Genomic DNA, 20871 nt, shown 5'->3' with positions numbered 1-20871 from the left:
GCAAACTGAAAATATCTGGAAGAAAGGCTATTTCATACCCACTCTCATTCCCTTCGACGTGTTGCGTTCCGTACGCTATCATAGTCAAATAAATCCCTATGCTCCTTCCCTGATATTCCGGAAACCAGGTCGACACGGCGGTGTGTCATGGCCAGAAACACCGGACAGTGAAAGGGTTAAAACCTATCCACTCTAGGAGTGCGGACAATTTTAAAAATTATTCGTGCCAGGAGTATGGGTAGGGACAGCCCACCAAAACAACGAGCGAAGGCAGCGCCATTTTAAATTTTTTAAAAAAGTTTAAAAATGCATATACAATATAAATTTAAATAAATACTCGTGTTAAAAGGTTTTCAATAAATAAATAAACATTTCAGCAGTTTCAGTAGCTGCAAGGTTTGCAGGTCACGTGTCTAAGACACGTAATGTAGCGCCACGTTTCTACACTACAAACTGTCCCCTTTTAGATTTCGGAAAGTTTAGTGCCACATTAAAATTATTGCTGCCAATTTGTCTATGAATTCACTCGTGGTTACACCACCATATAAAACAGTAGCTGTCATATGAGCTAGGGAACATATACTCGACAAAAATCAGTTGTCTGTCCCTTTATAATTGACTCGACCCAACAGCGGGCGTACCTGCTGCACCAGCACGCGGTACCAGCAGTTGTGCTGTGCGTGGTGTCCCGCGTAGCAGCCGCCCGTGTGCAGCAAGGCCTCGGGCAGCCCCTCGGGGAAGGCACTCGAGCCCTCGGCAGCGTAGAAGCTCTGCATGTCCGCCATCAGGGCCTCCAGCTCGGCCCCCTGCAGCCACTGCTGGCAAGTGAAGTTGAGTGGGTGGGCCGCCTCCGTCACGTTCACGTCCAGGTAGCTGCCGGGCTCGGGCAGCGGGGGCGCCACCAGCGGCCGGCCGACCCCCTCCAGGCCCTCGGCCTGCAGCTCCGCCAGGGCCAGCCCCACCGTGTCCACCGACTCCTCCACGTGGCGGTGGTCGGCAGGAGGGGCAGGGGGAAGGGGGAGGCCAGCCAACGAGAACGCTCCAGTGGCGGGCGCCGGGGAGGCAGGAGCAGACACCGGGGAAGGGAAGCCGCCCACAACGCTGGAGGAGAAAAAGGGCGCGCCGAAATGACAGACTGCCGAGGAAGCAACAGCAGCAGAGCAGCTTCTAAGCTCAAGTGAAAAGCGGGAACAACCAATACGAGCTACTTTTCCCTGTGCGTGCAGAGATGTGGTAGAAGAATGAAGAGGAGGAAGAGTAGCAGCTGCCTCTCGGAACGATCTGCGGCCGTCCTGTTTCTCTTCTCTTCGCCCAACTTTTTCACATTTGGTGCCGAAACCAGACACTGACTACTTTTACGAACGATCCAAAGGACTTGGCCTCATCTCCGCTGTGCCACAAATGTGGGAAGGAATCGTCCTAGAGTGGCCCTCAGATGTCACAGACGGGGAGATGGCCAGCTGCAACCTTCCACGCAATGGAGTGCCTGAAGAGCAAGTGTTCTCCATGAAAGCCCAAGAATACGAAGTTTACCAATGAAGCTCACTCCTTGCTTGATGCCGGCAGCAAGGACTTCGCGAGGCTCACCATACTGCAAGATCGCCTTTTGGCCAGCCATGCCAAGCTCAAAAATCAACAAGGAGCTAGAAGACCATCTTGCAGCGCATGAACGCGATACTGAATTTCAAGAGGCATTGGAGTGCGACTGGATTGTCAACACGTTGGCAGCAATTAGCTGCAAGATCCCACTTTTTGATCAAGCTGTCCAATATGCCCCAGCAGTGCCAGCCATAAACAAAGAGGTCCCATTCAGGCAGGAAATTATGGCCACAACCGGTGCACCTTGTCTACACCAGCCAGACATTCCTGTTTTCCATGCAAGCTCCAACTTTGGACAAGCTTCTGGGAGCAGTTTGAGTGAACCATCCACAGCAGTGCTCTTACGCCCACATCAAAGTTTTCGTGACAGGGGAGGCTGTTGCAGCAATCCCAGGCTTGCCAACAACGGAATTGTGCTATGCGGATGCCATAGAAAATCTCAAGAAGCGATACTGCAACAAGAAAAGGCTAGCAGTATCATTTGTCGGCACTCCCGCCTGTAAAGTCAACTATTGATGTACGGACACTCAGAAGGCTCTACAATGCCACTCAGTTAAAAAACATCCACTGCCTGAAATCTTCACAAGCCAACATATAGTTTCCCCACCATGCTCGTCAATAGGGCTCCCATACGACATCATGTTGAGTTTACTAAAGGGAAGCGACATCTAGAGCTGAACTCCTCATCAGCTGATGGCTCGCCTCCAGCCAATCCATCAGCAGTGGCGCCTGAGTCAGATGACGAGCTCAACGAGCTGCTCACCATCATGAGGATTGAGTTAGGAAGCCGGCAGCAGTGCTGGGGGTCACCTCAACATTTTGCTGGTGACTACCAGATTTGCTGGTGACTATCAGAGAAGCAGCAAACTACCCTCTCCACGACTTCAACATTCCACACGTCGCTGACCGTAGAGAAGAGTGCTTCTCTTGGTGCTCCCAGAAGCATGCACCAGTGACATACATCTTCGACCACCACGAACGAGCACATCACGACAGACAGAAGATTCTTTGTGGACATTTCCTCCTTCCTTTATGAATAAACTTCACTACAATGTTCATACCTTCAACAGCGTAAGCGCTTTCAACAGACTTCTATTTTAGAGGTTAACCACAGCCCCTTTTGGAGCACTTTCAGCAGAATTAGTAAACTTTTACATCCCCCACCTGGCCATCTTGCGCAACCAAACCAGGATATACCGAACTCCAAGGGGATCATGAAAACAGTTCAATATTGTGGGAATTACGGAGGTTCGCCACCTTCCCTATCTCTCTCGGCTCGCCACGGAGGCGAGAGGGGGAGGTCCCTCTCTTTCCAGGCGGCCCGCGCGCTTCCCCGCCGCGAGAGGATGACGGCAGGGGCGCTGCCGACCCCCTCACGTGACCGGTTTGTCCGGAAGCTCTGGGCAGGCTGGTCCAGGGCTGAGGACAAAGGAAGGGTCTCTTTGGATACCAGCCATTATCGGGAGCGGCCGGAAGTACGTGTTGCTCCTTTTTGGCCTTCCTTTGTCCGCCCTCGCGCCTGTTTCTCCCGTCCTGGCGAAGGTGGTCTTGGCGGTGTAGAGTGACGCGCCCGACGTCCCCTTATTGCAGTGCAATAAAAGTCGGAGTGGGCGATTTCCGCGTCTTGTGTGTGTTCCTTGCTGTTCTAGCCTTGCGGCTGAATCTCGAGGATCGTGCTAGGCCGCCGTAAGAACCCTGGTCCCCACAATATATCGACAATTCGAAATATGCTGACGCACGCTTAGCTGTGGTAGCTCAAGTGTGGCAGCACACGCGAGAAGTCATCACCATCGCCTTGTGCCTGTGAATGGGAGTTTGGCACCCATATATTAAATGCCATACTTTGGCATGGGATTTCCAAGGGGATGTTTAGACTGTTCAATATATGCAATACTTCACCATACACAGGTTCAACTCCACCCCCTCTCTCCCAATGACCTCACGGCATCAACACTCATTTATTTCTTGTCCAGCCTCCCCAACCCAGCAGCATTGATTGATGCTGCATCGGCATAGTTAACATTGGCCAATCTACACAATCTCACTCGAACAATAGCGCTCAACCAGCAGGTGCCGTTCTACCCAAAGCAGCTTCCCTTTCCCTCTTCAGCTCACTAACACTCCCTTTGGAAGCAGAAAGAATCGAAACAAATAAGGCTTTGGCAAAGGCGTTTCAGCTTGCATTTGTAATTCACTTCAGCAAGAACGCATAATCGCTGCAAACTGCGCTACTGAAAAATACCGTATAAACCGTACCGTAATTACCCGATTCTAACGCGCCCCCGATTCTAACGCGCACCCGATTTTCCTGGCAAAAAAAAAAAAACACGAAAAAACTTGCACCTCTGATTGTAACACGCACGGAACTTTGTGAGCAAGAAAAACGAATTCGAGAGAAACGGGCGATTTATTTCCCGAAGTAATCTCACTCATCTCACTCCTCGTCGCTCTCCGCTGACCACAACATCTCGTCCTCGGTGCCGTCAAGCGCGTTCGCGATGCCACACTTCTGAACGAACGTTCAACCATGGTCGCTGGGATCGTGGCCCACGCCTCGCACGCCCATGCCACGAGCTTCTCCAGAGGCCGACGCTTCAGCCGACCGCTCGTTTTGAACACGTGAGAGCCGCTGCTGCCGTTGCTGTAATCAAGCGCGCAAGTGGAACGATTTGACGATTTATGTGAACGCCGATATATCTTAGGCGCTAATGCTTCCTGCGTCCGAAAAATCGTTGCTGAAAGCTTTGGCGCCTACTTGAGATGGCAATGGCGATGGGTGGGACGAAATTTCCGCTGTTTCGGCAGTTTCGGTTTCGTATCCGATTCTAACGTGCAAGCGATTTTTTTACCTATTTTTCCGGAAAAAAAGTGCGCATTAGAATCGGGTAAGTATGGTATATACTATACTGAAAACACCGTATAAACCGGTACATCGGTAGTTTTTTCTTTTTTTTTTTTTCAAAAAAAATTCTCACAAAAGTCACCCTCGTCTTATATAGCAGTCATTCCCAGAATGCAAATTGTTGTCCGGCAACAATGTGCACACGTAGTCTGCCAACAAAGTGCAAGTTGCCGTGTAAGCGTTTGCGCATTTGCGTAGTGAGCACAGTCTGTCGCCATCACCCTTTGTGTCGGACTGCTCTCTCACTCTATCAGGCCTTTATTTGCTTTTCACTTTTCTCTACCGTAAAATCCCGAGAGATGCCCCACCCCCGAAAGATAACCCACCCCTGTTTTTGGCACGATTTTCCATTTTTTTCAATAACACCTAAAGATAACCCACCCCTGACAATGGCATCATCCCAGCCGGGGATGACGCCCGTGGAAACAAGGTTAGCTAGTGTGGGTAGGGTGCGATAACAGGTCACAGGTCACAGGAACCTGAAAAGGTGCGGTATATCAACAGCCCTCGATGGATCAGAAGACTGAGAGCTTCATGAGCGGCTCGTTTCGGCGATCCCTCCTTCTGCTGCCCTGCCAACCACGTCGAGCTCCGTGCGTGAGGAGGTGGTCGACCTTTTGTTTGACAGCGAGAGCGACTGTTCGTTCGACGGTTTTGACGACGAATGAATACAGTGCTAATAAACGCGTGTTCGTTCTTTGGCTGCGATACATTTCTCAACTTTTTTTTTACTGCACACCGAAAGTTAGCCCACGTCATATTTTCACTCGATTTGCTCTCGATCTTAGGTGGGCTATCTCTCTGGATTTTACGGTAGTTTTTCGTCTTTTACTCGTCGTGTGTGTGCGTGCCTGCATTTCTGTACGTGTCTGTTTCGAGATGAGTGGAGGAAGTCGAAGTCAGTTCACCGCAGCGTTTAAGCTGAAGGCGATTGAGTCGCCGAGCAGAATGGGAATATGGCAGCGCAATGCCAGTTTGGCATTTCGGAGAGAAGTGTGCGGTACTGGTGGAGCCAGAAAGTTAAGCGGTGCACCCAGAGTTGGAGAACAAAGTGGCAGACTTCATTCAGAAACTTCGCTCACGATCGCTGCCGGTTACAGAGGAGGCCATCCGCGGACTGGCTCCGTGAACTGTACAATGAGTGGATAGCCGGCGAAAACGAAAAGACACCTACGGGCCGGCTGCGAAGACCATCCCGCGCTACCGTGTCCTTCTGGGTGTCCCTCTCTTGGCAGTCGCTGCCAGAGGACATGGCTGCCCGACCGTTTAGGAAGCACTCCATCAGCAACGCGCTCGACGGCACTGAAGATGACAGTGAGAAGCAGTCATCCTCGAACGACTCTGACAGTTCGGACGAGTGACTTCGGCAGGCATAGTGAGTGGAAGTGACGGACGGGCGTGGAAAATATAGACATTGTGTGTGCGCTTCTCTGCCGAATGATTTTTTTAATCTTTTCTCACCTCAAGGCAGGGGGTCGACCTATATACTGGGTCAACCTATATTCCGGTTCATATGGTACTCCTCTACACTTTGCGCGCCCCTTGCCCATCTTCACTCTCTTGACAGCAAAGGATGTGCTGTCAGTGGCCAACAACACAGACAGATCCACATGGTCAGCCCACCTCAGACTTGAAGCAGCCCACTGCCACCCATACTGGCCCCCTCGCATCACCCCCGTAACACAGTGAGTGGGAGCTCACCCATTGGTAGCAGGCTCGGATTTTCTTTCGGGGACAGAGGAGCGGCGAGTGGCCACCAGGGCACGCTTGGGCTTCCTGTCCTCCTGCCTGCACAAGGTCACCCCCAAACGCCTCAGTTGGCAGCCACTCATGTTCTAAACTGGCCAATCAGAACCCACCTGGCCACTTCCAGAGCCACCGCCAGGGAGGTGTTCACCGAAACGAGTTCATTGTTCGGCTCAATCCTCTTGAACATTGAGACGAGCGGGGGGCTTCCGTCCTTGCCAGGCACAACCACCTGAGCAAAAACGCCAATCACACACTGACAATTCCCCAGCATGATCAGAGTTCACTGAACTGTGTATTCTCCTCCCATACAACTCAGTTTCTATTTTTACAAGGTGTACCCACACCAAGGACCAGATCATGCACCGCGGTGGCTCAGTAGCTAAGGTGTTGTGCTGCTAAGCCCAAGGATGCGGGTCCGATTCCCGGCCACGGCGGCTGCTTTTCTTGATGGAGGCGAAAAGAAAAAATGCCTGTGTGTGTGTGATTTCGGCGCACGTTAAAGATCCCCCTGGTGGTCAAAATGAATCCGGAGCCCTACAACTTGGCGCGCCTCATCAACCTTGTAGCGTTGGCGCGTTAAACCTCATAATTATTCAACCCAATCTTTGTCCGGACCACGGTATGTGCATCTGGCAAGAGCAGGCCACTAGTCTGTGCGGGTTGCCGCAGGACTGCAGCACTCACAATCTAACAGCTCGCAGAGACTTTTCTCACTCAGTTTAGTGGGTGAACAGGGTAGCAAGCACAGCAGTCTGGCAACACCTGTACTGCATGGGCAAGACTTACTTGCGCCACTTGAAGATGGTTTACTCAAGACGGCTGTATCAAGGCACTTTGAGCAGCCACTTCCTTCCTCTAGACAGGAGAAGGCGTGAGCTCGCTATAACGGCACATGGTTATTCACTTTACCCAGCTGTGCAGATTACCCTTACTCGCGCACTTCTTTTGACACACGCAGGGGTGAGACAGCCCAAAGAGATTTGGGAGCAGTTTTCGGAGCAGCAAAATTTCGATTTTGGAGCAGAAGAATCTTGATTTGGAGCAAGTAGGGACATTTAATACATCGTCTTGTGAGCTTAAAAAATCATAATTTCAGCAATTTGAAGGGTCAAGTACACATTCCAATCAGTTTTGAATACCCAGAACACTGGAACAGCCTTAAGCGAAAGAATTTTTTAAGAGTATCACAAAGTTCTAACTGCACTACCTTTTTCCTGACTAGTGATATTGTGTTGCGGATGTACGCAACACTGACAACAAAACTGCCGTTAACATTATCAAATTTAAGGGCTCTGCAATTGTGGCGTGTTTTCTTGCCGTTTTAATGCCAAAATTATTATTTTTGTAATCCCAGGCTGCGTTGTATGAACGAGTGTAGTCACGGCAACAGTTGAGCAACTTCGAGATAACGGTCGCATAGCCCAGCCTACCCGTTGCAGTCCGTGGGGCGCACGTCCACCCGATGATCATTTGAGTAGCGTGACTGTTTAGCCACCTAGATTTTGGCATTAAATTTCACTTCGCATACATCAAGTGTTATTAGTCGCGTGCTATGGCAACCATGCAGTCCTGCTGGACAGGTTGCGGCGCCGCAGCACAGCCCGCAACTTTCGTGCCGACCGTTCCCTCCCGGGCCGAGGCTCGCGATCGCGCTTCGAAGCACAGCAACACCTCAGCATTTTATAACACCACAACGAGCCAAAAAGTTCAATTCACGAACCCGATTATAGACGCACGCACCGCATTTCACACTCAAGGACAAACCACGCCGAAGTCGTAGGCCCCACATTTCAAAACTTTTTTTACGAGCCGCGCAACTTCTCTAATCTCGCACCAATCTCAAACCATATCCCCGCGTTAACGTCACTGTTCAGAGCCACAATTGATAGAATGAATAGACTGGAACCCAGCTGATAGCGTAAAATAAACCAGGGTAAATATCGGCGATGCGCAGTGAGCGCGTGAAGTAGGCAGTAGCAGGCAGATCAGGCGGCGGCCATGTTTGTAGCCACAGCGATGCCTAATCGGGAAGGCCGTTTCAGCGAACCCGGACAGAAAGCAAATCGTGTTTTAGAAGCTATCGTTTGCTTCATTTCAGTCTTTTTATGTTAGCCATTTCTGTTGACCGACAATAAAAGCGGTCACCGGGATGCGGGAGGCTTTCGTCCCCGCCGGAACTGACATGAGCATCAAAATCCGTGCCTTTCAGGCTCTTCTGGAGCAGTTCGGCACAATTTTCGCAATTTTCATGCTTTTGGAGCAGCTTGGCGCAGGAAAATGGAATTGTATTAAAAAGGCGCAATATGCGCAGCTGTCTCACCCCTGCACACGTGGAACTTTTCACGCATGGAGAGCTTACGGGCCTTGAACATGGCATCAACATATCCAATTTACTGCTGACACCTTTAGGGGAACCAATGCAACACAATGCAGGCAACACATGAGAGTGCGACTACATAAAGCAGCCAGAAAAAAGAAAATAAGGTAATGGTGGGCGACTCTTCAGAATTAAAAACACATACAGCAGCACTTACCCCACCACACACCAGACCCCAGTATGTGGTTATTATAAAATACCTGCGCTAGCTGATGCAAGGTAACTCTCAAGCTCTAGATAAGAGGAGCTCGGCGCACACCAGGTAAAAATGCCCCCGGGCACGTGCCAAACCCAAGACAGCACACACCTTGAGGAGGAGCCCAAGGTCCGCAGGAACCATCTCTCGAAGAAGGCGCGTTGCTTTGTCCGTCCACGGCCCCACTGCAACGTCTGCTAGCCGGCAGACGAGGGCCTGCGTAATACAGCCCCAAAGATGCATGAACACCTAACAAATTTGAAAGATCAACTGTACTTTAGGCATCAGCACCAAAAGCTAGGCAACACTGACCTGTTCAATTTAAGCACCGACTCTGTGGGGAGTCTGTCCCCATGTCTTGCTTAGAGCTAGTAGGCCGGCGCCGCCATCACCAACAAGGACACGCCGGGTCTTGCGGGCTCTCGCGCAAAACGCGACATACCCTCCTCCCAGCCAACGCGCTGACCTGCCTGTTAGCCACGAGCACCCTCCTCCTCCCTGGGAGCCCCTTCTTTACCGAAGGGCATAAAACTGCACACGGGGCCTTCCCCAAGGCCTTTTCCCATGCACGGTCGAGCTGCCCGGTCGGATCAATTGCGTTCCGTTCTCCCGACCACGAGGCAAGGTGAGTCTCCCCTCAGGAGACAAACTAAGCCGGTGGCCTATGACGGCTTATCGAGCTTGTGAGGACTCCGTCCTCCGCCCAAGCTCGGGACAGCCGCTCCCTTGTACTTAGTGTACATTTCACTGACTGTGGGGTAAAGTGTATTTCCTCGACTTCGCCTGCGTCCGAGCTCATCTTTGGCACCTTCCGGTGAGTCGATTGGACCCACAGCAGCATCCATGCGACGCCACATGGTGGGTTGCGGCTCTGGTGCTCGTGTTCTGGCTGACTAGCCCGGTGATACAGCCCATTATAGCTGCAAACCCCACAACTCACATCGCCAGAAACTGAGATCAAGAGCTGCAGGCTTTGCAAAACCAGATGGTCAGTCCTACTGTGACTCGCTATCAGGCTAATCTTTGACACACACGCACATGTAAACAAAAAAAAAAAAAAAAAAAAAAGCAAAGAAAGAGATCGGCACTACGGTGTTGCAACCTTCAGTGTGCAGGAATTGCAAAAAGCCTGTGATATCTCCCATTACCTGAGCCATGCCGTGAAGACGAGACCTTCTCCTCCCTACGGTGACTGTGTGCCCCTAGTCGCGTGTCACGTGCACCACGGTGGCAGCAGCACTGCTGCTCTCACGTGACTGCTCTGAGTGGAGTTCCGGAGATGGCCGGCTCAGCCGCAATGGCTTAGGTTCCAGCTATCAACTGAGACAGAGGTTGAAACTTTTGTTTCCGTTTGGTTCTCCCGTCTTCCCTGCGCAACTTTCCCGACCTGGTTAGCTGGCTTTGATCGGCGAACACTCGAAGCACCCAGCTAGCCTGACTACGAGTCCAACAAACATTGGTTTGCGCATCCCCGCCTGTGCTCTCTTCCACAGCACCAGTTAGTTGCACTGTGTTGCCAGTCAGTGGAGCTAGCATTGCGACTCAGGCCCACGAGCCAGATTAGGTTGCCCTCAGAACCACTCTCACAAGTGACAGCTGTTGAAATTACTGTACTGTCTGATTGACTGAAAGTGATCTCCTTAACTGAAATTTTTAGTGGCCATTTTGTCGAGCCTAAGCCAAACCCCCTTCGGTATAGATGCATTCACTGGGACTGAAATTACTACACTCTCCAATACATTAGGCCTTGACCAATGAATCTGTGCGCGTTTGCTACTCTATCTGCAGGACTACTATCTGCAGGCCTACACCGGGGCACACCCAACACGAACACACACCCATGAACTTGCCCATGAAAACCATACACCCCGCTCTCGAAACTACAGCACACACAAGCAAAGCCTCACGCACTACCGGCTACCAGGTACACTGATTTGGCACTTACCATTCTTGCGCATAGCAGCGTTACTATCGAGGCTCCAATTAATCAGGCATCCCTCCCATGCCCAACGTCTGTGGCTGACCTTATGAGAGGCATGCGTGGTGCCCCTGTGCCAACTAGGGCGCACTCTTCAGACTGCTCACCTCAGATGGCGCCACTTGTGGCACAAATACAGGTAGTGTGCCTAACTTGATGGTCAGTGCGTCTCAGCTACGTGGCTGTGTCTGTGCCCCCACTGCCATCAGCATGAACAAATGGACAAGTCACGCGCGTGAGCAAAGGATACACACCTGGTGGGGAAAGCTCGAGATTTTTTCTCCAAAGCTGTCGAGATTGTAGAGGTGAGATGCTGCCACCAAAGACTCCCTGCCATTGTCGACAAACTTGGCAAGGACCTGAAACCCACGAAAAAATATTATGAAAACAAGAAAACGCACGCAGACTTTTTGGCATTTGAAAGGTCCCGTAACAATGAGGTTGGCATGCAGATAAGCTACTCAGGTCAGAACTTATCGATGCACCAGTTACTACAATGCGGTGGCAAAAATTAGGGGTTCAACTTGCCACAGCAAAACATCTGGGCTGTGTGGGGCTTGCCAGAGTAGAGGTCGCCAACTCAACATATTGTCACAAGATGACCTCACGCGAGTGGAACATAGTGCTATGGTCCCAACGTCCAAGGAGAAAGAAGCTGTGCGTGGCGTGTAGCCTGTGCAGGCGCTCCCATCGGTGACATATCGTCAATATACATCGATTCACCATCACCCACGGCTTGTCCCATCATTGTCCTACCACCAAGCAGCACTGACCCTTCCAAAACCCAGCAACACGATCACATGGTTCTCTTCTTCAGCTGCAACGCCTCCCTTCCTTGTGCGTGTGCATGTGTCCCTCCTCCTCGTTTTTCCTCACCCAAACTGCTTGTTTCCCTTCACTGTGCCATCCATACCGAAAGATGCCAAATGTTGCGCAATGATAACACGGCTCCAAAACATGCGCGATGACTGTCCATTCCCTGTTGGGGCATGCCCATCGGGATCATAAACAAGGCAACCAGAAAGTATCGACGCGAGATATAAGGTGCAGTGAGATGGTGGTGATTTCACAAGAACCAGAGAATAAACAAGAGCAACTGCACACCCAACATGTGACGTGCACTTGGCGTGGAAGTTTATTTGCGTGCAAAAATTCCTCGGTCCATCTACCCGGTGCTCTACACAAACCACGTTTTACAAACGTTGCCCGTGATGGTTACCCACATGCCACAGTGATGCCCGCTGGTATCCTCATTTCAGGATGGTGCCGTCGGATTGATTCGGCGACCCAACAATACCACAGGCTAGTCTTACTCTCCTCCACAGTAAAGGCCTGGAGATTAACTCTTTCGTTACGGCGGAAAAACGGCCGATTTTAAGTGCTTCCACAAAACGTTTTTTTTCTCTTGAGCTACTGGACACACGTAATCTTGCTATGCATGAAATTGTAGCTTATAGATTGCTCTTCCAAACACAAAGCATCAGTTTTGTTAAAAGTACAATTACTTACAGTTTATTTGTCAAGTAATCAGAAAAAAGCCCCCAAGAAAAGTATACTAAAAACACAAATCGGCACTTTTACCGAGACTAAAAATTATTTCAGGTATTTTAAGATATACAAATTGTTCCTACGTTCCTTGGCTATGATTCAATATATAAATCAACAGTCTACACCAAATTTTGGATTTTTGAGGGCCCGTCAACCTAGCGCAACTGACGGCTGTGCCACGCCGCGAGGGCACTCAAAGGTGAGTGAGTCTATGTAAAATGTGCATCCAAGTACCGTACTTACCTGATTTTAACGCGCACTTTTTTTCCGGAAAAATAGGTCGAAAAATCACATGCGCGTTAGAATCGGATACGAAACCGAAACCGAAACAGCGAAAATTTCGTCCCACCCATCACCATCGCCATGTCAAGGTGGCGCTGAAGCTTTTAGCAACAATTTTTCGCACGCAGGAAGCATAGGCGCCTAGGCTTTTCCATCGGAGTTCATACAAATAGTCAGATCGTTCCACTTGCGCGCTTGATAACAGCAATGGCAGCAGCAGCTCTCACGTGTTCAAAACGAGCGGTCGGCTGAAGCGTGCGCCTCTGGAGAAGCTCGCGGGATGGGCGTGTGAGGCGTGGGCCACGATCCCATCGACCATGGTTGAACGTTCGTTCAGAAGTGTGGCATCGCGAACGTGCTTGACGGCACCGAGGACGAGATCTTGTGGTCAGCGGAGAGCGACGAGGAGTGAGATGAGTGAGATTACTTCGGGAAATAAATCACCCGTTTCTATCGCATTTGTTTTTCTTGCTCACACAGTTCCATGCGCGTTACAATCGGAGGTGCAAGTTTTTTCGGTTTTTTTGTCAGGAAAATTGGGTGCGCGTTAGAATCAGGTAATTACGGTATACTCTTTTGTGACCTCGCACAAAATCCTTATCAGTTCGGTGGTAAAAAACAAGAAAAAAAAAATCGAGCGCTCTCGACAAGCCACGCACCTGAACCCTGCAGCGCTAATCTGACACGAGCGCAAGGTTATCTTGAAGGTGATAGCGCGATACGGCGCGGTGCATTTGGCAAAATATCCCGCCCGTACGTTCTCGAGACCCTAAACACAAAATCAAAACCGCAGTCGTCAGATAAGAAGCACGTTTTGTTTATAAATACAGCGCGGAGTCACAACGAAATTACCTGCCAGCGCTTGTTGAAGTTCGAGGCACCTGAACCGGAGCTTCGTCTTCCTAACTGAAATCTGAAGATCCCACATCATTGCTTGATCCCTCACTGCTGCTGGAATCAGAAAAATCGACAGCAGGAGCAGCCGAAGTGCTTGCTACAGCAGTCCGACTGTGCGGAGCGCGGCGCGAACCGAACGCCATTTTTCCTCCTCCTCCCCTCCCCCTTCGGTTCAAATTACTCTTGCTACGCCGCCACCACACGAGACACATAAACGAAACCGAAATTGAAAGAGACGTTGCCAATGAACACACCAGATGGCGATAGTTGTCTGTGGAGCGCGGGTTTCAGATTTTGCGGGAGATTTAAAATCATCGGACGCCGGCTTCCGATCGCCTATGGCGCCGTCGTGAAAGAGTTAAGGGGGGACGTGGCTTTCAAAATCAACTTTCTTGTTTCTTAGTAGATTTTGATGAAAATTGGCACAGCAACTGGAAATGGTTCTCTGACACTAGCATAAAAATTTCAAAGTGATATCATGATAACTTTATTCTTTATGAAATTTTCTTTTTTGAAAATTGTACCCCGCTTGTACCGAGCGTCAGCAACTTATAAAACGTGATAGAAAACTTGTTCAAAGTGCTTTGTATTCCCAAAAGAGTGGACGAGGTCGTGACACTTTGATTTTTTTATTTACAACACAATGTTTTTTAGTTTTCATTTTTTACGAGTTGAATGTACATCAGGCATGTAGACTATGAACGACTACTTGAATAAAAAATTCACAAAACGGAAACTGAAAAAACCAAAACTGTCACGACCTGAACGGTCTATCAAGGAATGTTCTGAAAAAAACGGAATCAAAATAGACCTTGAGGTTGCAAAGAAATCGCCGGGACAAGCGGCTCAGGTGGCGGAAAAAACAGTTTTGAGAAAACGGCTTCTAAAGTTGCAACACAAATTTCAACCATCAAAAGGCCCCAGGGTTGTAGTCTTTTGTGTCCTTTTGCACATGGGGCTTCTTGGGTGCCTTGCCTCGAAGCTGGAGTGCTTTTGCAGCCTTTCTTTTTCTCAAGGCATCCTTTTCAGCTCCTCTGCGAAGAGCATGCTGACCAATTTGGAGACCCAGTGATGCACAAGACTCTGCGTAAGCACGGCGGGTTCCAGAATTGTATTTGCAGACTGCCACATTGACCGCTGTCTCTGTTGCAATCAACGAAGCATTTTCGTCTTTTGGAAGCAGGGACCAAATCACCGAATGAAGACTCTCAGCAGCGTTTTGTGTCTTCTTTCCCAAGCAACGGCTGAGGAGCTGCGCTTCGGAAAGGCGTTGGTAGACAGGCAGCAAGGCCTCAGCAACATGCCTGGCGAGCTGGTTCTTGTGTGGGGGTGGACGCTTCCCGTGCGCTTCAGCAGCTCGGTATTGGCACCAACTCTGAGCTCCTTGTGGGCAAAGTTTGTGGCGCGGTTGTTCATCTGTTGAAGTAACGTGATAAAATGTTGCCATTACGGCCTTCTGCATTTTTTCTACGGTGTCGTGCTCACGTAGGGCCATGCCATAGTAGGTGGTCAATTTTTTTATCAGGTCTTGGGTCAGGCCGCCTCTACCACCAACTGGTTGTCCCTTCTTTCCCTTTGCGACCACACCACGCAGCGCCGAATTCATTCTTTTTTTCACGTGATTAATACAGTCTTCCTTCGTAAACCGGATAAATCCATAAGTCTCATCTTGGCACAGTGCCAGGTAGGTCCTGCAGTCGCCGTCACAAACAATGTTTGTGTAGCGGAAGCCATGCTTTTCAAGTGAGCGTCTGAATAGAATTAGGGCAGCCTCTACTTCCATTCTGCCAGACTTTACATTTGTGTTCTTCTGGCAGATGTGTGACGCCTTCCAAGAGTCGTAGCTCTCATCGCCTTCTTTGGGGCCTAGTGTACATCCATGGCACCGGTTCGAGAGGACAGCACAGTCGAGGACAAGTCCTGTATAAAACTCTATGACTGTGCCGACACCGATGTGGGACGTGTGGCCACGTGTAAGCCATGTCCCATCGTAGACCACCGTAATGTTGTTGTTGAAAGCAGGGTCCATCTCAAGGTACACCTCGCGCACAGCTGCCGCAGCATCAGCAAACATGTTATCAACAGCTGCCTCACTGGCGGGCCGAAACTCTGATTTGAGATGCTTCTGAAAAGTTTTATGATGCAAGCCTCTATGAGAGACGTTCATTACAGACCAGAAGTCTGTCAGAGCTGTTGCTCCTTTACCTATGCTTTTTACAGCTTGCATAGCTCTGACGTTGATGTCAAAAATTCTGCGACCTTCTATACGCGGTGAAGACCACTCCTTGTCGAGGGTACCACAGAAAACACATGTCAAAAGCATTCGTGCTGCCAACCCATGCCTTGTACCAAGATGAACTGACAGTCCTGGTTGGGAGCACTTCTGGCATAGAGCATTCCTCAGAAGAGAGTTTAGGGCCGTGACTTGCACAACAAGAAACTCGTCCGCTGGTTCTGCACTAGCAAGTGCTTCACCCTCACCTGTAAGTTCCATTTTCCGCGCGGTCGCAGGTGTGGAACTTAGCTTAGCTTGTACTTTCGCGGCGACTTCCTGCGCTTCTTTTGACGACACAAAACGGGGCTGCAGGTGTGCCTGAATGGTCCGCCCGGTGCTCGTGGACGGCACGGAAACATCGCCCGAAGTGTCCAAATCGGACCCCGAAGTACGCGCGCTGCGACGACCTCTTACTTCCAGAGCCACGGGGCACCGTTCGGAAAGTTCATCACGGCGGCCGAAGCTCGTGGACGGCACGGAGAAATCACCCGAAGTGTCGAGATGAGGGGCCGTGATACGCGCGCTGCGACGACTCGCTTCTAGAGCCGCGAAGCGCGGCGCGGAAAGTTCATCACGGCGCCCGCTGCTCGTAGACGGCACGGAGACGTCGCCCAAAGTGTCGAGATGCGACCCCGAGATAAGCGCGCTGCGATGACTTGATGCTTCCGCAGCAGCGGCGAGCCGCACGGCAAGGTCACCACTGCTCCAGGTGCCCGCGGACGATGTAGAGTCATCATCGCTCGAAGCTCCGACATTGGAATCCGTCGTATGCACGATGCGACTTGGTGCTTTCGAAGAAGCGGAGCGCCGCGCAGAAAGATCATCACCGCCTCTCGAGCTCGCAAGCGAAGTTTCGACCGCGTAAGAAGTGCTCGGGAGCGGCTCTTCAATGGCGTCGCTGACTGTCGTAGCTGCGCACGAAGTAATGGCCTCCGCATCCGTAACTGTGTCGGTCTGCTGCACATCGGAAATACTTGAAGCTCTGCTTGAAGCTCTGCTTGAAGCAGTCGACCTCCTCGCTGTCGGCGATTTTCGCTTACGAGTGCCGTAAGAGGTGGAGGTTTTGTACTTCATACGTCGCCGACCCATGGTTAGAAATATCCACTACAAAACAATGCGGTGCGCGTGCTGACGAACAATTCGAAACTTTGCACCACAGCGAGCCGAGAATAGAAGCGCGCGCCTAGCAGACAGCACATCTGCCGCGGAGACCAATCACGCGTCGCGCTGCGGTCACGTGGCGCGCGCCGCCAATCGGGGCCCACCTCGCGGCCTTCGGGCTTTTGCTTTTTATGCTTTTATTTTTGCTCGGAGGAGACTGTGAAGGGGGGGAATTTGGAGCTGGAAAAACGCGCTTTCGATTGAGACCAATATGGCCGCGCTCCGTTGCGTGCTTGCCGAGAGAGCCGGCCTTGAAAAACGCCGTTTTCTTCGCAACTTCGAAGAAACTTTTTGCTACCCGCGATGAGGAAAACAGTGATTTAGGGTACTTCTAGATGGTTTTCGGCCAAGAAAATTTGTATTTATATAGAAGAATAGTTGTAGAATATATTAAAAATATTTCCGAAAAATGGATTTTTTGGCCGATTTCCGCGAGTTGAAAGCCGCGTCCCCCCTTAAATTTACACTACCGAAGGCACTTTTTCTACCGCAGCACGTTTGACTCTTGGGAGGAAAGGCACAACTACCCGATGAAATGAAAGCAACTCGTCAGCACCCACCATTCCTCTGGTCAGGGTGGTCTCTAGAAGGAGGACCCGAGCGAAGATTCCCGAGTCAACCCTGCAGGCGTACAGCTTTGACTTGCAAAGCGACGATGCGGGCTTGAGCTGGTTTTGCTGCACGTGGTCAAAAGAAAAAGAAAGGAAACATTTCGCTCCACGAGCAACCCAGCAATAAATAGCCAAATTATGATCGTGTAATTGTCAGCCAAATTTTTTGTCGAATTTTTTCAAAAGAGACATTTGCAATAGATAATTTTGCGGCATTTGCAAGCTTTTCAAGGCACTCAAAATTTTTTAAGAATTACTGATTGGTGGACACCCTGAAGGGGCACAATGCATTTCATGCCCTACAAATGCACAACCAGACAGAACTCTGCTGAAGCTACACCCATAGCCACTAGCAAAACTGTGGAAAATTGGGTTCCCACAAAAGGAAGGAGACTGGCGCTTCAGTCAACCCGACTCAGCAGTTTAATCAACTGCTGAGCAACTGCCAGGTGCTCAGCAGTGCAGACTGAGCATCTAAGGCCACAGCAGCAAGGTTGGACACATCTGATGCTGTCCACCACTAGCTATGGCAGAACAGGACTCCCGCCATGATGCTACCAGCTGCACACTGCATTTTGTCACCACTCACCGCTATGTGGCTGCCCACGGCCTCCATGTAGCGGGCCACGTACTGCAGCCTGGCGCCCTGCATCTGCACGTACAGGTTGCCGTCCGAGTCAATGTGGCTGAGCACCACTCGTGCGATGGCGTCTGGCCCGGGCAGCAGGGGCGTCTCGAGCCGCTTGAGCATTAGCGCGTTGAGGTTCACGTCCTCCGCAGTAGTGGTGTCATACAGGGTGACAGTCACTGGGAGCTCCCTGTGTGTAGGGGAAGTCCACGGGCGACATGCGTAAGGAATCAACTAAGATATTTTAAAAAATGGCATGCAACAAATGCACTGTAGATGACACTGTTTCACTCAGCCTTCGTTCTGCTGAATGGGGCTTGCAACGGGAAAAAAAAAACAGTCAGTAGTCTGTCCGTTGGCAAGCAACTCATGTTGGTATACACTAACAAAGCAGCGCCGCACAATCGCAGATGAACTCATGCAAGGCGTCTCCCACTGTGCACAAGCTGGCCTCATGACATGACGTGCAATGAAGTGTGAGAATAGCTCAAGAGCAGGCCGCCAGTGGTAGTCACCTCGAGTGGACCTCGGCAATCAGGCACTTGCCCACAACGAGCTCGTTGAGCAGTCTGTTGGCCTGGTCGTCCTCCGCATAGTCCAGGAGCTCGTCGAGCTGGCAGTGGACCACCTGAAAAGGCAGACACCACAACACTCATGCTGTGCCACTGCATGCACCCCAATGGAATTAACCAAAAGTCTCCAAAGTTACCCATATTGTAGCATTATAATTATCCAGCTTATTAAACTGCTAACACCATTTGCTAACGCATTTAAAAGAGCATGGGAATCAAAAGACGGCAAACACTGGTCAGCTTCCATTTGGCTTAGGTGGAGCTGAAACCTAATGAAGGAGCACTGTTAGCATGTAGGCACCGAGAGCCCACGTTCAATTTCAACGTGAACAGAGTCAGTCACAACAGCACTAGGCGGCTTGCTTGCTGGCAGTGATAAACAAAGCTGCACATGGTGCCCTAGTTCCAGTAGCAGCTACTTGGTGCTCCTTAGCTTCGGTGTGACTGGTCACTGCTCTTCTTCCCATGTTTTTCAGTGAAAAATTGCTCTTTTCAGAGCACACCGTACGATGCATGCCGTTTCATTCAGCAGGCCTAATCAGGAAATGTTTCAGATCTGCCCAGCCCTAGATGGAAGTAGTGCACTTGAAGGTCAGCACACTGGACATGTCGTGCAAAGCATGCCATTGCAGTTGCAGTCATTTCAACTACAATGGTATAGAACTAGCCTTGTGCAAATATGTTACTAGTGCTCCTGTTGGCAGACTACTGCTCACCATAGGGCTACCATCATCCCCACATGCTAAATTTACAAGGCTTTTAGTTGGGCTTAATTTATGTATGCAACTTGCCCAAGCAACCATATTGCATTTTTTTTATGCAAAACTATTTCAGCAAAATCGTTACTCTCCAAGTGAAAGGTCACTATTCCCACAAGCCCAGAGAGTGAACACCTCATAAACAAATATGGTACATTTCCAGCTTGTTAGATGCTTCGCAAGAAACACCAATGCTTTGAGAATTGCCATTTTATGCCCAACCAGGTTATAAACTATATTTGTTATAACTACGACTTTTCAACAGCACTTCAATACTGCCTCATGAGGAACTGACCTGGAATGGAAGAGTGAGGAACCTCGGGTCCAGCTCCTGCAGCTTCTCCACTGGCACTATGTCGACGTCTCCGTGGTCGACAAAGAAGCACTCGGCCTACAAAAAGAAGGCAAGTGCGGCAGCCTCAGGCCTCTGACGATGCCAGGCAGGGAACTCCCGCCACCCAGTGGACTCCTCACAGTGAATGAAACAGAGAAGCCTGCCTGCCTCCCTTCACTGGGTCTTGGTTAAAGGGACACTGAAGGCAACAAGCAAGCTGGGCTCAGACGAAAGTTCAACAGCCCCATAGCCCTCTCAGCGTTTATTCGGCGGCGAAAGATGCTTTAATTGCCGAGAAATTACAAATTGAAAATCGCATTTCATTCCTTACGCTCTTTCATGAAGTTTCACGTGACGGAAACAGAGGCCGGAAGCAAGTGAGACAGCAGGGTGGCTTGTCTAGCAGGTAAACTAAAACCTACCAAGCGAACCATCGTGGCCACAGGAGCCACTGGTCGCGCTCACGGTGCATACAACAAAACTTCCCTGCCCTACACGTCCGTTACCTGCCACTCTGTGTGCGTCAATCTTGGTGCCACGCGGGACCTGAGATGGTGGTTAAACAATGTAAATGTGCCACGTGGCCTTTTACTTTACCTACAAAACATCTAGCGGACAGCGCAGCTGCAGCGAGAACGACGACACAGGCGCTCTTGATTCGCATTCTCGTTATGGATGGTCAGGTAGTCGCTTCGATGCACTCGGCTTGACAATGTGGCGCCATCTCTTAGTTTCACTTGTAACAGCGTCCAATGGGTGCCTAGAAACTCCGGTGTGCAAGCACCTAATGGTAGTACGTGTGCATTTGCGCACTATTGCTATGCAGGCGTGCTTGTGCACTTTCATCCGAAAACTCAATACATTAGCGAGCTTTAGTATAGCGTTTGTAGCGAGCTTTAGTATAGCGTTTGCTGCGATTGCGTACGTGCAATGCTAAATTTTTGCAGCCCACTAGGTTGGCACCACGACTTGAGTTCTAGTAGAATGTTTAGACATATTACCAT

At 50.3% G+C, this 20871-nt stretch overlaps 2 protein-coding genes across 3 annotated transcripts in view; both read right to left on the bottom strand.

Moving 5' to 3' along the window:
- Positions 1–20871, bottom strand: part of LOC144174545 (tudor domain-containing protein 7-like) — a 62759-nt gene that overhangs the window by 4487 nt on the left and 37401 nt on the right. For both annotated transcript variants that reach the window (XM_077703299.1, XM_077703300.1), the window contains 9 exons: positions 19829–19924; positions 18719–18831; positions 18165–18393; positions 17525–17641; positions 11056–11160; positions 8935–9039; positions 6361–6479; positions 6203–6289; positions 642–1101 (listed from right to left, as the gene is read on the bottom strand). In XM_077703299.1, coding sequence (XP_077559425.1) covers positions 642–1101; positions 6203–6289; positions 6361–6479; positions 8935–9039; positions 11056–11160; positions 17525–17641; positions 18165–18393; positions 18719–18831; positions 19829–19924 — 1431 coding nt within the window. The remainder of the gene's footprint in view (positions 1–641; positions 1102–6202; positions 6290–6360; positions 6480–8934; positions 9040–11055; positions 11161–17524; positions 17642–18164; positions 18394–18718; positions 18832–19828; positions 19925–20871) is intronic.
- Positions 14180–17004, bottom strand: LOC144174546 (uncharacterized). Its single transcript, XM_077703301.1, has one exon. The coding sequence runs from the start codon at positions 16890–16892 to the stop codon at positions 14439–14441; it is 2454 nt and encodes an 817-aa protein (XP_077559427.1). The 5' UTR covers positions 16893–17004; the 3' UTR covers positions 14180–14438.

Source organism: Haemaphysalis longicornis, unplaced genomic scaffold, assembly GCF_048455015.1.
Source record: "Haemaphysalis longicornis isolate Haplotype H1 unplaced genomic scaffold, Haemaphysalis longicornis Haplotype H1 scaffold_3, whole genome shotgun sequence".
NCBI classification, from domain to species: Eukaryota; Metazoa; Arthropoda; class Arachnida; order Ixodida; family Ixodidae; genus Haemaphysalis; species Haemaphysalis longicornis.
This window is presented reverse-complemented; position numbering and strand designations above follow the sequence as displayed.

Coding starts and splice junctions, on each gene's coding strand:
- LOC144174546 (XM_077703301.1), bottom strand. CDS start 16,892: ATGGGTCGGCGACGTATGAAGTACAAAACCTCCACCTCTTACGGCACT.